This window comes from Polypterus senegalus, chromosome 2 (assembly GCF_016835505.1).
Source record: "Polypterus senegalus isolate Bchr_013 chromosome 2, ASM1683550v1, whole genome shotgun sequence".
Classification (NCBI taxonomy): Eukaryota; Metazoa; Chordata; class Cladistia; order Polypteriformes; family Polypteridae; genus Polypterus; species Polypterus senegalus.
In genome coordinates, this window is record NC_053155.1 from 234,218,420 (window position 1) to 234,232,536 (window position 14,117).

The window sequence follows — 14,117 nt, forward strand, 5'->3', positions numbered from 1 at the left end:
GGGTAGGTTGATTGATTGATGGTAGTTTTATAGAGAATTCCAGTTTAAAACATAAATATTTTTAATTAAAAAGGACACACATGATGGCTGAACTGTATGATCTGTCTTGTGTAATTTGCACTAATTTCACAAATTGTTCATATTAATACTACGAAATAATAATAACAATAATAATAATTATATAAAACAGGCATAATATACATATATTAAATATGCAATTCAAAAAAAGCTAAGGTTGTAAAGTGTCTGCTGACCAGTTCAACGAGCATGTAGAACTCTAGGCTTTGAGTACTTTGATTCCTTATATTTGAGGATTATAACGGGCACATAGGCAATCCTAAAACCACTCCTAATGGCAGTCCACTGTATATTTGGTTCATTGTGTCATCTTAAAACAATTGTAGGTAAAAAATAGAAACCAAAAACCTACCTGTGGTGTTCATTAGTAAAAGTGTAGAAATGCTTTTCTGTATTATGTATTATGTCTTTAATTCTTTTATATATCGGTGCACTTCTGTGCCTGACTTCTTGCAAAACAGTCTGAAGAATGATGACATTGGAAATAACAAGGTCCTCCAAAATGTCAACCTGAAAAGGGAGACTTGATTATATCAAGTTTAGACTACTTTGATGGCAAATTGAAACTGACAGTTTGTTTTCAAACAAAAGCATACATAATGATAAACTACAATCCCCCTCAAAAATAAGTACATCGCTAAGTTCAAAGTTAGCATCAACATCTGTTGTTATTCCACATTTAACACAAAGGTGAAGTAGTTAAAACGCCCACTTTTGCATCTGTTATTGTACCTTACAGTTTTCACTCACTAGACTTACTCGATGTATTCAATTTTTTCCTCACTCTGTCTACTAGTATTTACAAACCATGTGTTTTAGAAATTTAGAGCAATACTCTTCAGTCACTTTCAACCAAAAAAACTGTTATAAACTATTAGTAAGGAGAAAGGCAACACAAACCTTTAAGTTCAAACATGAAAACTTTGCTAGACATGAGACATTGCCATTTAGTAAGGGTAGTACTACCTCTCTCAGTTGTCTCTTGTTTTGACTCTTTCTGTAAAAAGTACAATTGTTTATAAATAGTTTTGTCCAACTTTCCATTAAAGTTAATAATATACTAATAGAGAAACAAAACACAACATTTTCTCTTTGTAGTTATAGCTTGTGAACAATTAAGAAAAAATTGTTTGTCAACTTGTTTTAAATCTCTGCCTACCAGTACAGCTTGAGCTGTAAAGTACTTCAACTTCCCAAACACACAAAAGCTTATTAGGTGCACATTAACCCAATGAGATCCATGAAGGACTGGTGAGGTCACCTTTAAAAAGTTCTTAATTCAAATCTTAGGTCACAGTAAGACAAAAGCAACACTAATTTTTCTGTGCAATTGCATAATGCATAGAACACCATCAGCAGAACTGAAGAGGGCCATTATCATGCTTTAGGCTGGCATGTCATGTGCCAGCATTGCCAGACATAATTGATTAAGCTGCTCCACTGTGTTTGGCAAGGTTTCAGTAATGTGGCACCGTTCAAGATCTGGTCATTCTCAAGAAACCACACCAGAGCAGAACTGACATCAGACTGGTTCATCTCAGAGATCATTCCAGAACTGCCACACATACTGCTGTTGAAATGGCAGACAAACACAATACCCACATCAATGACAGGGACAAGAACTGACCCTGCAGGAGGACAATGCCAGGCCCAGCACAGCTGCTTTGGCCACAACTGTCTCAAGGAATGCTAATGTGCAGATGCCTCCGTGAAGTGCCCTAATTCCATAAAGCGTCACTGGGATACACTGAATTACAACATCCAGGGATATGACCTTCTCCCTGCCACTACAACTGACCTACAACTTTGTCAAGCCCTTCTGCAGAACTGGGATAGCATCCCACAACAGTAGATTCAGAGGCTTTATACATCAGAACCATCACATAGTAATGGCTGCAAGAGCTCAGACAGTCAGTCAGTCATTGTCCAACCCGCTATATCCTAACACAGAGTCATGGGGGTCTGCTGGAGCCAATCCCAGCCAGCACAGGGTGCAAGGCAGGAACAAATCCCGGGTGTCACACAAAATACTGAAAACCTGCGAGATGACTATTGGTAATTTTACACTTGTTATTGTTATTGTTGTGCTACTTTATTTTTCTATTATTCTCTTTTGATTTTGCTTCAGAAATGAAGATTTCAATTTCAGTCTAACAACAACTACTGTCCTTCTTTTTCTACCAACATATACAGGCATACTGGCATTGTTTATTTGATGGAGATTTCAATACTCCACAGATGACCAGGGATGGACTTTTTAGACACATTGTAAAGTCATAGTCTGATTAATCATGAATAATGTTGGTAAGTTCCAGACTTTAACTTCCTCTGGCATCCATGCAGATCACTGTGGCTACTTATTCTTATATTTTCTGTTAATAATAATAATAACAATAATAATTCTTTTACAACATTTATTCATATTATTGCTATTAAGTCTTCAAAACCTATTCTTTGCTAACATATAATGCTAGTTAAATGCATATTTATATTTTCCTATTGCATTATGTGATGTGTTTGTATTGAAAATTTAGTTTTAACTGCATTTGTAAATATATAAATCATAATACGATTGTCAATATAAAATTAAATAAAATTATATTCAGTTCCTAAAAATTATTAAAGAAAAACATAAATAAGCACAGAGGAGATCTATTCAAACTAGTGCTTTTTATTTTTTGGTATGAAGTGGGGAAAGGCATTTTCAGCTATTTTTACATTTGTATATCAATTTGTAGTAAATGAACATTAATCAAATATGTCTACAAATAAACAAATATATAAATAGCACAACTCTGTGGAATACTTAAAATTTACTGAACAGTTGATGGTGGCTGTTTCCTAATCATTGGCAGAGGATCAGCAAGTTATTGCTCAAAATGAGGTCCTTCATTATAAATCAGCATTTCATCTCATACATGTGATACTATACGGAAGGTCTTTCAGCCAGTAACAGAAGTGGTGTGCTCTGTGGAGCAGACTTGTGTACAGAACCACCCTTTTTGTTTTTCTGACAGCCCACAATGTGTGGAAACAAAGAATGTGATTGGAAAGTGTAGATACAATTCTTAAATTTAAGTATGACATACTCTGTGGATCAATGAAGAGTTTCTGAACTAAAAACAAGTGCCTCTGCTATGCTCCCTCACTAAAAGGGTACCTGGTCTGGTACAGGTTTCTATTTTGACAACGGTACTGTGTATACAAAGCTCTTTAGAAATCTTTGCAATTCAAGGGATATTTCAAATTTTCACTAAGTACCTTTGCATATGTGAAAGGCTCCCTAACTCCAACGGAATTGCTTCACAAATAGATGTTAGAGCAATCCAGACGACAGCATCTTGTATTTCACTGTATGCATATTTTATTTCCCCTTTACTATTCCTGTTGCACTTCACCTCCTCCTTAACTGTACGTTTACTACTAAAATACTAAAACAATCTCTTATGGTTGTCCTCACTCTCATGTTCTCATACACTCTATTATTCACTTTGGAGTTAGTGGTCTTATACACCTTATACAGCTGTTTTTTTCCTTTGCAGCTTTATTTTTAACTCTTTATTAACCCACTACTAATTCCAAATTTACATATACACCTGTCCTGTATTACATGTAAAACATTTTAAACCTGTTCCAATACTCTTCGACTGTCTCCACACTTAAAAGCTTATTCCAGTCTATCCTCTTTAGACTTTGCTGCATTTGCTCAAAATTTGCCCAACCAAAGTTAAACTTAACAATTTTAGTCTTTGCATTCACACTCTTACAGAGAACTGTATTATATTATGGTCACCTGACCTTATTGGGTCAATCACCTCTACACCCTCAATTCTACGCTGATTAATATAAAATAGTATTTCTCCCCACAATAGTGCTTTAACCAAATTATGTTAAGAAGCTGTCACTGATTACTTCTAAAAACACCTGGGGCCGCATGGAAAAAACGGTGCATATGCACAAAAATGTTGCATACGGCCGTTTCCACGCTCAAATCATGATGTATAAAACCTAAACTTGGTATAAAGCCACGCACATTTTCACGCTAGTTCAAACCCTGGCGTACGCAAGCTCTCTGCTTGGTTTTGCAAACTGACGGCACCCAGCGTCAAAGCAGTGCATTTGTTCCAGTGTGGTTTCCCTTTCTTTTTCAGATCCACATCCCTGATGCGGCTTTATCATATACACTGAAATTAACCTAATATTGTTTATTAGTTTAAGGCATCGGATTGTAATTAACCTGTAACAATATAATGGCTTACAGAATGGCCAAATTATTCCAAATACCATAGATGCTTTAGCGTCGTTACCTCACTGCACCTTCTTCTTTCAGCTGCTCCCGTTAGGGGTTGCCACAGCGGATCAGCTTTTTCCATATTACTCTCACTGCACCACTCGGAATATTTATACCTCTGTATCTGAATGTGGAATCACAGCTCTACAGCAGCTCATCGGATAAAGAATTATCGATATACAGCATCTAGCACACACTGCCTATTTGAACTGCTCCCATATGGCAAATGCTTCAGGGCCTTTCCTGTACGGACCTCACGATTCAGAAACAGTTTCATCCCAAGAACTATAAACGCAATCAATCAGTCCATCAAGTGCTCCTTGTAGAACTGTTTGTACTTTTAAGTACAATTATGTCACTGTAAACTTGCGATACAGTTATAATATTGCACAACCTGAGCCACTTTAGCGCGTATTTACATATGATGACAATATCATTTTTAAGATGAAATGCAGCAAAATATGTTTATTACATTATACAGATAAAATGTTATCATTTAAATAATCTATATTGTTAATAATTAAACATGTGAGGACACGGTGTCACAGCACTAGCAAGGACCTGGCGCCATGTTCAGGGATTGTTCCTGCCTCGCGCTGTATTTTTTCTGGGACTGGCGTGACACTGGAAGGACAGATGGATAGAATAATTAAACATGTACTATGAAGATATTTCAGTGTTCCTTAAACGTTTTGAAGAATCAGTGTTCTAAGCTTACAAATGGCTTAACGTCTATTACTGAGCTGAGTGTGGCGACTGGGTACTTGGAGAAAGAAAAGGAAGGACAAGAATTGGTTAGTACCTTTGAAAAAGAAAGTACTGCTGCAATAAATTATTTAATCGAAGTTTCTACATGGTGCAGCAAGCATCTTGCGTGAGGTAGGACAATCTCTGGATGGGGCGCCAGTTCGTCACTACCACTGCGCCACCGTGTTCCCATGTTTAATACATGCTTTAATTCCTATTATCAGGAAAATGATATCAAGTGTACATCTCAGTATTTGAATTATTCAGAGAACTGAAATATCACAAATGTAATGGATTCTGTGTCCTGTCGGAGAAAGAGAAAGCCCGTTTAAGAAGCACATAGTGATTCACACACATAGAGCACATAGAAGAACGCATTCAATACAAAGCATTTAACGTGCTACTTCAGTTACGATGGTATTAGAGAAACTAGTAAATTAAACGCTTTTAAGTTTATGATGTTCAACTTTAATGACAAATTAAACTGATTAAAGTGGAAATTTCAAAATTAAAGTTTACATTTCAAGCTTTTTTCCCCCCACTGTGTCCCTATTTTTTTTTCTTTTCTCTGTACCCTAATAAGCGTTCATATGACACTCAGATGGTGGGCTACAACTTGCCTTTTCACATCGACTTTGATATCTGACAACTTCTTTTTTATTTTGGGCACTGTGCAACTTTGTGAACTTGAGCTTTTGAGATTCTCTGACACTCTTTGTCACTTGATCAACTTCCTTTTGTTGTTTATACCACTGTTTAAACCAACAAATTGTATATTTTTCCTTGCCTCCACTTGGTATTCACTGTAACTCTTCTATTTTCCCCCGTGCTTTTGCCATTGCCTTTTCAAGGAACGCTAAGCTTAAGGGATATTTATATTGATTTGCATATTCAAAGAGGCATAATTCTGGGAAGAGTTGGAGAGTGGCAACAGGCATGTGTTACTTTTCACGATGACCGGGATTTATGTAGCAGAAGAACAAGGAAGTTGGCAAATGCACAGATTTATGCATCAGGATTTTTTTGTGCATACGAAAATTTCCGCTTTTGTCTGTACGCCATGTTTTAGTGTGAATTCTATGCACGGCTTTATGCATGAGGCCCCTGATCTTCTGCTCCACTATTATATCACAGTTAATATTTGCATACTTAAAAGTTCCCTATGACTATAATATCTACCTGCAAACTTGCCTTTTTAATACAGTAATCCCTCGCTATATTGCGCTTCGACTTTCGTGGATTCACTCTATCGCGGATTTTAAATGTAAGCATATCTAAATATATACCACGGATTTTTTGCTGGTTCGCGGAATTCTGCGGACAATGGGTCTTTTAATCTAGGGTACATGCTTCCTCAGTTTGTTTGCCCAGTTGATTTCATACAAGGGACGCTATTGGCGGATGGCTTAGAAGCTACCCAATCAGAGCATGTATTACATATTAACTAAAACTCCTCAATGATATAAGATATGCTTCCCGCGCGGTGCTTAATTGTTTGCTTTTCTATGTCTCTCTCACTCTCTCTGCCTGACGGAGGGGGTGTGAGCACAGAGGCTGTTTGCCTAGAGGATACGGACACTCCTTTAAAAAATGGCGCTTTATCGCGGTGCTTCAGCATACTTAAAAACCCAAAAGCACGTATTGATTTTTTGATTGTTTGCTTTAATCTCTCTCTCTCTCTCTCTCTCTCTGACTTTCTTTGCGCCTGACGGAGGGGGTGTAAGCAGAGCGGCTGTTTGCAAAAAGGCTGTTTGCCTAGAGGATATGGATGCTCCTCTAAAAAATGCCTCTTTATCACGGTGCTTCGGCATACTTAAAAGCACAAAAGCACGTATTGATTTTTTGATTGTTTGCTTTTCTTAGCGAGCGCTCTCTCTCTCTTTGAAATTCTCTGATCCTGATGCGCGCCGTCCTTTGAAGAGAAGATATATTTGCATTCTTTTAATTGTGAGAAAGAACTGTCATCTCTGTCTTGTCTTGTCTTAAGGGCTTAAAATATATAAAAATAACCATACAAACATATGGTTTCTACTTCGCGGATTTTCATCTATCGCGGGGGGTTCTGAAACGCAACCCCCCACGATCGAGGAGGGATTACTGTATTACTAAAAGGATGTGCATTGTAATTACTGTCTGCATGTGCAGTCTGGAACACACTCCCAAAATAAGGCCTTTTCCATAATGATTTCCAGATAAAGCCACATGTCCACACTAAGATGTTGCTCATTGTCCAACTGAAATTCTGTTCAACATAATCAGCAACCACTTTTTCCGTTCTGTCGATCCTTCCTAAACAATGCATATTCCTCTATGTTAAACTCATCCCCAACATTGTTATTTAGCCAGGATTCTGTTATTGCTATAAAATGATAATCATACTCTGCTAAATACAACTCCAACTCACATGTTTCATTTTTGATACTAAAGAACATTAAGGCAAGCTATTTTTTAATGTGTTACTCTATTTACTTATGGATATAAATGTTGGGTTAGAATCTACATTACTATGCATTGTTATTTTCACACCATTAGATGTGCCTCCATGTATATTTCTAAACCTGACCTGTACTAAACTCTCTGCCCCACCCCGTTACCCTAGTTTAAAACAATCCTTGACTAACCTACTCAACACACTGGTGTCCCTCCGGTTCAGATGTAACCCATCACGGCAGAACAGCTCCCATCTCTTCCAAAAGGAGTCCCAATTCCACATAAACCTATGCCCTTCCACCTTGCACCAAGATCTGAGCCAGGCATAACCATGCCTTTTAATCTCCTCAGTCTTATCTGGACTGGAACATAGCACAGGGAGAACTTTGGAAAAGAACTAGAACTACTAGACATACTGTATAGACAATTGCTCTGCAGTACTGTACAATGGCTGTACCTATACTCTGACCCCCCCAAAGGTCATGCAAAAAGACAACTCCCCCTAGAGTAATAAAAAAGTATATCATCATCATCATAAAAAGTTTCATTCCTACTGCAGTCACCATAGTTAAAGGCAGTCTCTTAACCATCTTTGTCATTTCTTGATTTCTAAACTTCATCCACTTTAAATTATGTTTTATTTGTTGTCTGGCAATAAAATTCAAAAGTTAGTCAGGTAGCTCTATTGTCATACCATCCACACACAGTATGGCAGCATACAGTGGTATTAAATTAATGTTCCCCAGTTAAAGATCCAAATAAATAAACGCTTTCACAAGCTACATGGCTTAGTATTTGATGTTTTCAAAACTTACAAGTTAGTCTTTCCATTTTGGAAATTTCTTTTAAGAACTCAGATATGAACAACGTTCTCATGATCTGAATATTTACTATAAGCAAGGATCTTTAATACGACGGCGGTGATAGCCATATGGCTCAAGCTCCTCCATGGTTCGGGGATAAAAAGTTTTCAGTGGTCATTAAAAACTAGTGTTTGTAACAAACATAGGACTTGGAGGCGATAGCGTTAAAAAAGCCGAATCAACCGAGCACCTACACCATACCTAAATTTGGCATTTCAGGCGATGCCTTACCATCATTAACCTTCATATTATCGACCTAAAAGTGCACCAAATGTGTTCTGTGAACACATCTCATTTGCCCTCCGTTTTACTCATTCGGATCCACGCAGATCGCTCACCTGGTGCATCACCACGTTGGTGTCGGGTATTAAATAGTGAGGGCGGTCGCAAAGCGTGCTTTCCAGGTTCGTGTCACGCTGCAGTACTTTATCCTTCTGCGGGCACACACTGCAAGCCGCGCTGCCGCAATAGATGTCATCTCGTAGGTAGTGCTCCCGCACAATTTTCATAATGCCCCCCGAGCGCGTCTTCTTCACAAACGTTTTGGACTTCAACATGTTGCACGGTGAGGGGTGTAAGGAATAGCAGCCTTCCAAACTGAGAGCGCCGGCAGTCTTTCACAAGCTGGCCGACTATGGTTTAACCTGAAGAACTCTTCGTCCGTCGTTCTTACACTAGCTTCTAGATTTGAAATTCCATGTAAAGAGTACAAGTACTTAAGCCATTGTTATATCTGAAACCAAAACTCGTTAATAGGAAATGATTTAAAGCGGGGTTGATAATTACTGCAGTTTACTATGTGAACGTGTATTGTTGGCCATCTTTGGTCGCGCTTAATGTAGAAATTTAGAGCGTCTCCTGGTGGTGCGGAAGATGCAGCGTGCTTCACGACTGTTCTTTTCATAGCTACCTTGCCGTGGCCGTTCGAATTTATGGGTGAACGTCTCTTCAAATGCGCCTGTACCTGTCAACGCATCAGTAGTTTATCCTCAAGAAATGCCTTTTCCTTGCCTTCCTTTACAAAAAAAAATACACTGAGAGAACAGGAACTATGATTTAACGACTAACGGATTAAAAGGCAGAAGTCTTCGTGACCATCATCATCAAGCCCTTCCATGAGAACCCTAAATCCAAAGAGGACTGTTTCATTTATGTTAGGTAGAATGCCCAGAGGGGACTGGGCGGTCTCATGGTCTAGAATCCCTACAGATTTTATTTTTTCTCCAGCCGTCTGGAGTTTTTTTGTTTTTTCTGTCCCCCCTGGCCATTGAACCTTACTCTTACTCGATGTTAATTAATGTTGATTTATTTTGTTTTATAATTGTGTCTTTCATTTTTCTATTCTTTAATATGTAAAGCACTTTGAGCTACTGTTTGTATGAAAATGTGCTATATAAATAAATGTTGTTGTTGTTATAGTACTGTATTACCAAAATGCTGGTCTGCGTGACGTATGCTGCTGTGGCTCAAAAGGCAATACATTACTTCAGCCATCAGACAATGGTGTTGGAAGGTCGCCCTTAAAATGATTATTGGCCAAAAGCATCATCTCCTTCTTTGGTCAGTGCCGGTGTCCCTATCTTCTGTATCTTCTTCCGTGGGGCTGCACCAGTCCCGTCTGTCACACACAGCCGGCCCGAGGCATAAGCGAACTAAGCGACTGCTTAGGGCCCCGAGGCCACCAGAGGGTCCATAAGAGCGCTTTAAATGTCCCAAACAAGACCTTTTTTATATAAAAAAAAATATTATTGGAATTACAAGATTCCAACTTGCAAAACACGAAAAGAGGCGGCAGTAAATTTCAATGAACACAAACAGTTTATCCACAAATTGTTACAAAACACAAACTGGTGTTGTACCAGTGTCTGCATGTATTAGATGCTTTCTACAGTTTAACTGGTCTGGTTGTCTGATACGACAGATCTTTCTGTTATCTATAAGATGTCACCAGCCTGAAGAAAATGAATACATATTTTACCATTCCAAATAAGAACAACATCCTTCGTTTTCTTCTTTGAACTGGAAAAAATGCGTCGTGTCATCTTTCATGTCGACTCTGCCAAGTCATTTTCAACAAATTGTCAGTCTTGCCAAAAACCAACTTCAATCAGCAATCTAACTACAACACAGGTAGGCTACGTCTCGGTTCTCCCGCTTTGCCAGGATTAAAGGGCACCCATCATGTTATTAAAACGAGGAAATAGTTTGCAGTGCACAGATGAACGCTGTACCCAATTCTGTAGTGTAATTTACCCGGAATATACAGGAAAATCGCTGCATTTTAAATTTAAAATGTATACAGTTCCGCATGGTGTCGGAAATAGCCTAAAGTGTGATATATAAATCTTGACATGTTCTATTCTGGCATGGAACCGTGTAGCTCGGATTTAATGTACGAGAGTTATTCGAAATTTCATTAATTATGCTACGTGTGGCCACATGACAAAGGAATGGGAAAAATGTCAGAACTTTATTATGTCTACAGTAATCACAAAAAAAGTTATGTTAAGCTGATCTGATTTGGTGTCACGAATCATGTGCACGAACGCGCACTGTAAAGCACATTATACTGGATGCGGTCAGACTAACATGAGGTTACTGTCTTCTCTGCGTCGAAAAGCTGCAAAAAGTTATGTCACAGAAAAGTACATATCCTTCTGGAGAATAGAAGAGAAAGAAGAAGAAAATAGTAAATAAGAAAATACAGCAAGATAAAGGTAAGATATCTGCCACTGAAGTGAGATCTGTGAGTTGTACCCGAATCTTTGGATAGTTCTCCGGTTGGCATGCACTATCCCTGTGACTGTTGCGTCTGCAAAGCGGAACTTTGCTAAGCTCAAATTAATCAAAAATTACTTGAGATCGTCCATGGCACAAGAAAGACTGAGTGGCCATCAGATCTCTTATAATAATGTTATAAATGATTTTGCCTCCAGAAAAGCCAGGAAAGAGAGATTTTATGGTGAAAGTGTAATGTTGAGGTAAATTGTTATGAGGAAGAAATAAGAATGGGGAGAAGTAAATGCCTTAAATTTTACTTTGGAATTTCTTTGTACATCTGTACATAGTTTTCATAATTATTCAGCTTTATATTTTATTCTTGAACAGTTTTTGTAATGTTGTTACAGGTTCATCTTTTCATTTTATGTCATTATTTAAGTATTTATTTAATTTATTTGATGTTGTCTTTCTTTTGGGTTGCATTTTTCATTTTTAAAATAAGTTATTTTATTTAATTTGAAGTTGATAGTTGTTCTGCACTTTTACATGTTGAATTTTTTTAACAAAAAGCAGTTAAAGTGTCTAACATATTTACAGTAAATGCATGGCCTTCTGGTTTATTTAGTTACTTTTCAACACATCACATTCAGTATACAATTTATCACTGTACTGTACTCAGCCTCTTTGAATAGGGATTTTCATCCGAGCCCTCAGGCTCCCCCAGACAGTCCAACTTTTTGCTGTATTCTAACTCCACTCTACAACAGAGCCAAGCAATCAGTAATACTGAACAGCTGATTTAGGTGTGCTGAGAGTTAGGATAAAACCAAAAGTTGAACTATCTAGGGGAGCCTGAGGACTGGGTTAGGAAACCTTCACTTTGAATATTAAATTACACATTAACACAAGACCACTTTGGTGAGTTTAATATCTTTTAAGATTAAAAACCACAGAAGGATAAAAACATGGCAGACTGAAATTGGTATAATGTAAGCAAAAGCAAACAAATAATAACAGTGACAATGGGTGTGTTTCATTTATAGTAGATGTGTGAATGATCAATCATTGACAATAGTAGTTTTGGCAGTGCCAAGGTGATGGTGGGCCCCCAAATCTCATTCTGCTTAGAGCCCCATAAAGGCTTGGGCCAGTCATGTTACCACATTCACTGCTCACATATTCATGCCACTGACTCCTCTTCATACTGCACACCTGGGCTCAAAAGCAACACCACCTCCCTCACTTTTCCTAACTCCATGAGCCAATCCAATGCCAGCATCCTACCCAAGATTCGTTGGTTGCCATGTGCCCAGGCCATTGTACTAGCAAAGGGATGCCTCCAAAATACTTGCCATTCATCCCTGCCTTCCCCTCTCCACACCTTGTATAAGAAAACTCCTCAGTAGAGTCTTGAGTCATTGTTACAAATGCAATTCAAAATGTCCATCCTTTATTTATACCAAGTGGTGGAGCCTCACCATGCTCACCATGTTGGCAGTTGGGTTCTCCATTGTAAGACTGAAGGAATTAACAGAATAACTTATTTTAATAAGCTAGGTTCATTTACATATAATGGCTAGAAATTATTTCAATTACACCAATCGGCACACAGATAAATGGCACATTCCCTAATCAACCTCACCCTACTAAGTGTCATCTAAAGGTCCCAAAATTGTAAGTTAATCGTTAAAAGTCTTGAGTAAATATCTGGTTCATGGAATAAAGACCATTTTGCAAATATGGCATGGGATATGTCAGGTTTGCCAACTGCAGTCGCTGATCACATTTCTGCACCATGTCAGTTTACGAGACTGCATATTGCTGGACATGTCAACTTTACTGACTGCTTGCTGCCGTTTCAGCACAGTAGTGCTCACCAGTTTTTGTGATGAAGGTTTAAAGGCTTCAGTGAGTTCAGCCACAGTCTGAGGCCTTTTTTCAATTTTGATTTAGTATGTAAAACACAAGATATTTGACAGAGAAGCTTCCCTTCAATTTGTGAGGTTCAAAACATGCATGTTCCTTATTCCTTGTAGCTATGTTCTAAGCATTTTACTTCTGGATGAGCATTTATTGGCTGTCAGCTCTTCTGCAAGCACAGCTCTCCCGTCCGACTAAAGACGAAACAAAACCTGTTTGATGTTATTGGAAAGTTGCAGACTAGTGGAGTGAGTGCTTGCAAATGTCATATTAGGCAATTGGCTTCAGAGCACACCAAAAACTGTCTTAAACATGCTAAGATTATGTAAATGAAGGCTACAACTGAAAATTGTTGGAAAAGTTGCATAATGTGAATTGGCTTAAGACTTCTTGTATGTATAGTTAAAATGTTTTATGGTTTTACATCTAATTTAAATGTGCTAGTACAAATGTAGTCAGGATGTCCTTATTTAGTAGGCAGGCAGTTATAAACACTTTTTCCTTAATACTCTACAAAGGCTTAGATAGATAGGTACTTTATTAATCCCAAGGAGAAATTCACATACTCCAGCAGCAGCATACTGTTAAAAAAATATTAAATTAAAGAGTGATAAAAACGCAAGTATAACAGACAATAACTTTGTATAATGTTAACGTTTTTACCCCCCGGGTAGAACTGAAGAATTGCATAGTGTGGGGGAGGAATGATCTCCTCAGTCTGTCAGTGGAGCAGGACAGTGACAGCAGTCTGTCGCTGAAGCTGTTGCTCTGTCTGGAGATGATACTGTTTAGTGGATGCAGTGGATTCTCCATGATTGACAGGAGCCTGCTCAGCACCTGTCACTCTGCCACGGATGTCAAACTGTCCAGCTCCGTGCCTACAAATAGAGCCTGCCTTCCTCACCAGTTTGTCCAGGCGTGAGGTGTCCCTCTTCTTTATGCTGCCTTCCCAGCACACCACCGCGTAGAAGAGGGCGCTCACCAAAACTGTCTGATAGAATATCTGTAGTATCTTATTGCAGATGTTGAAAGACGCCAGCCTTCTAAGGAAGTATAGTCGGCTCAGT

At 38.3% G+C, this 14,117-nt stretch overlaps 1 protein-coding gene across 2 annotated transcripts in view; it reads right to left on the minus strand.

The window, feature by feature from the left end:
- dis3 (DIS3 exosome endoribonuclease and 3'-5' exoribonuclease) overlaps window positions 1-9,251 on the minus strand; it is a 61,927-nt gene extending 52,676 nt beyond the window's left edge. For both annotated transcript variants that reach the window (XM_039745336.1, XM_039745335.1), the window contains exons 1-2: window positions 8,748-9,251; window positions 431-588 (exon numbers count right to left, since the gene is read on the minus strand). In XM_039745336.1, coding sequence (XP_039601270.1) covers window positions 431-588; window positions 8,748-8,966 — 377 coding nt within the window. In that variant the 5' untranslated portion in view covers window positions 8,967-9,251. The remainder of the gene's footprint in view (window positions 1-430; window positions 589-8,747) is intronic.
- Between the last annotated feature and the right edge of the window lie 4,866 nt (window positions 9,252-14,117).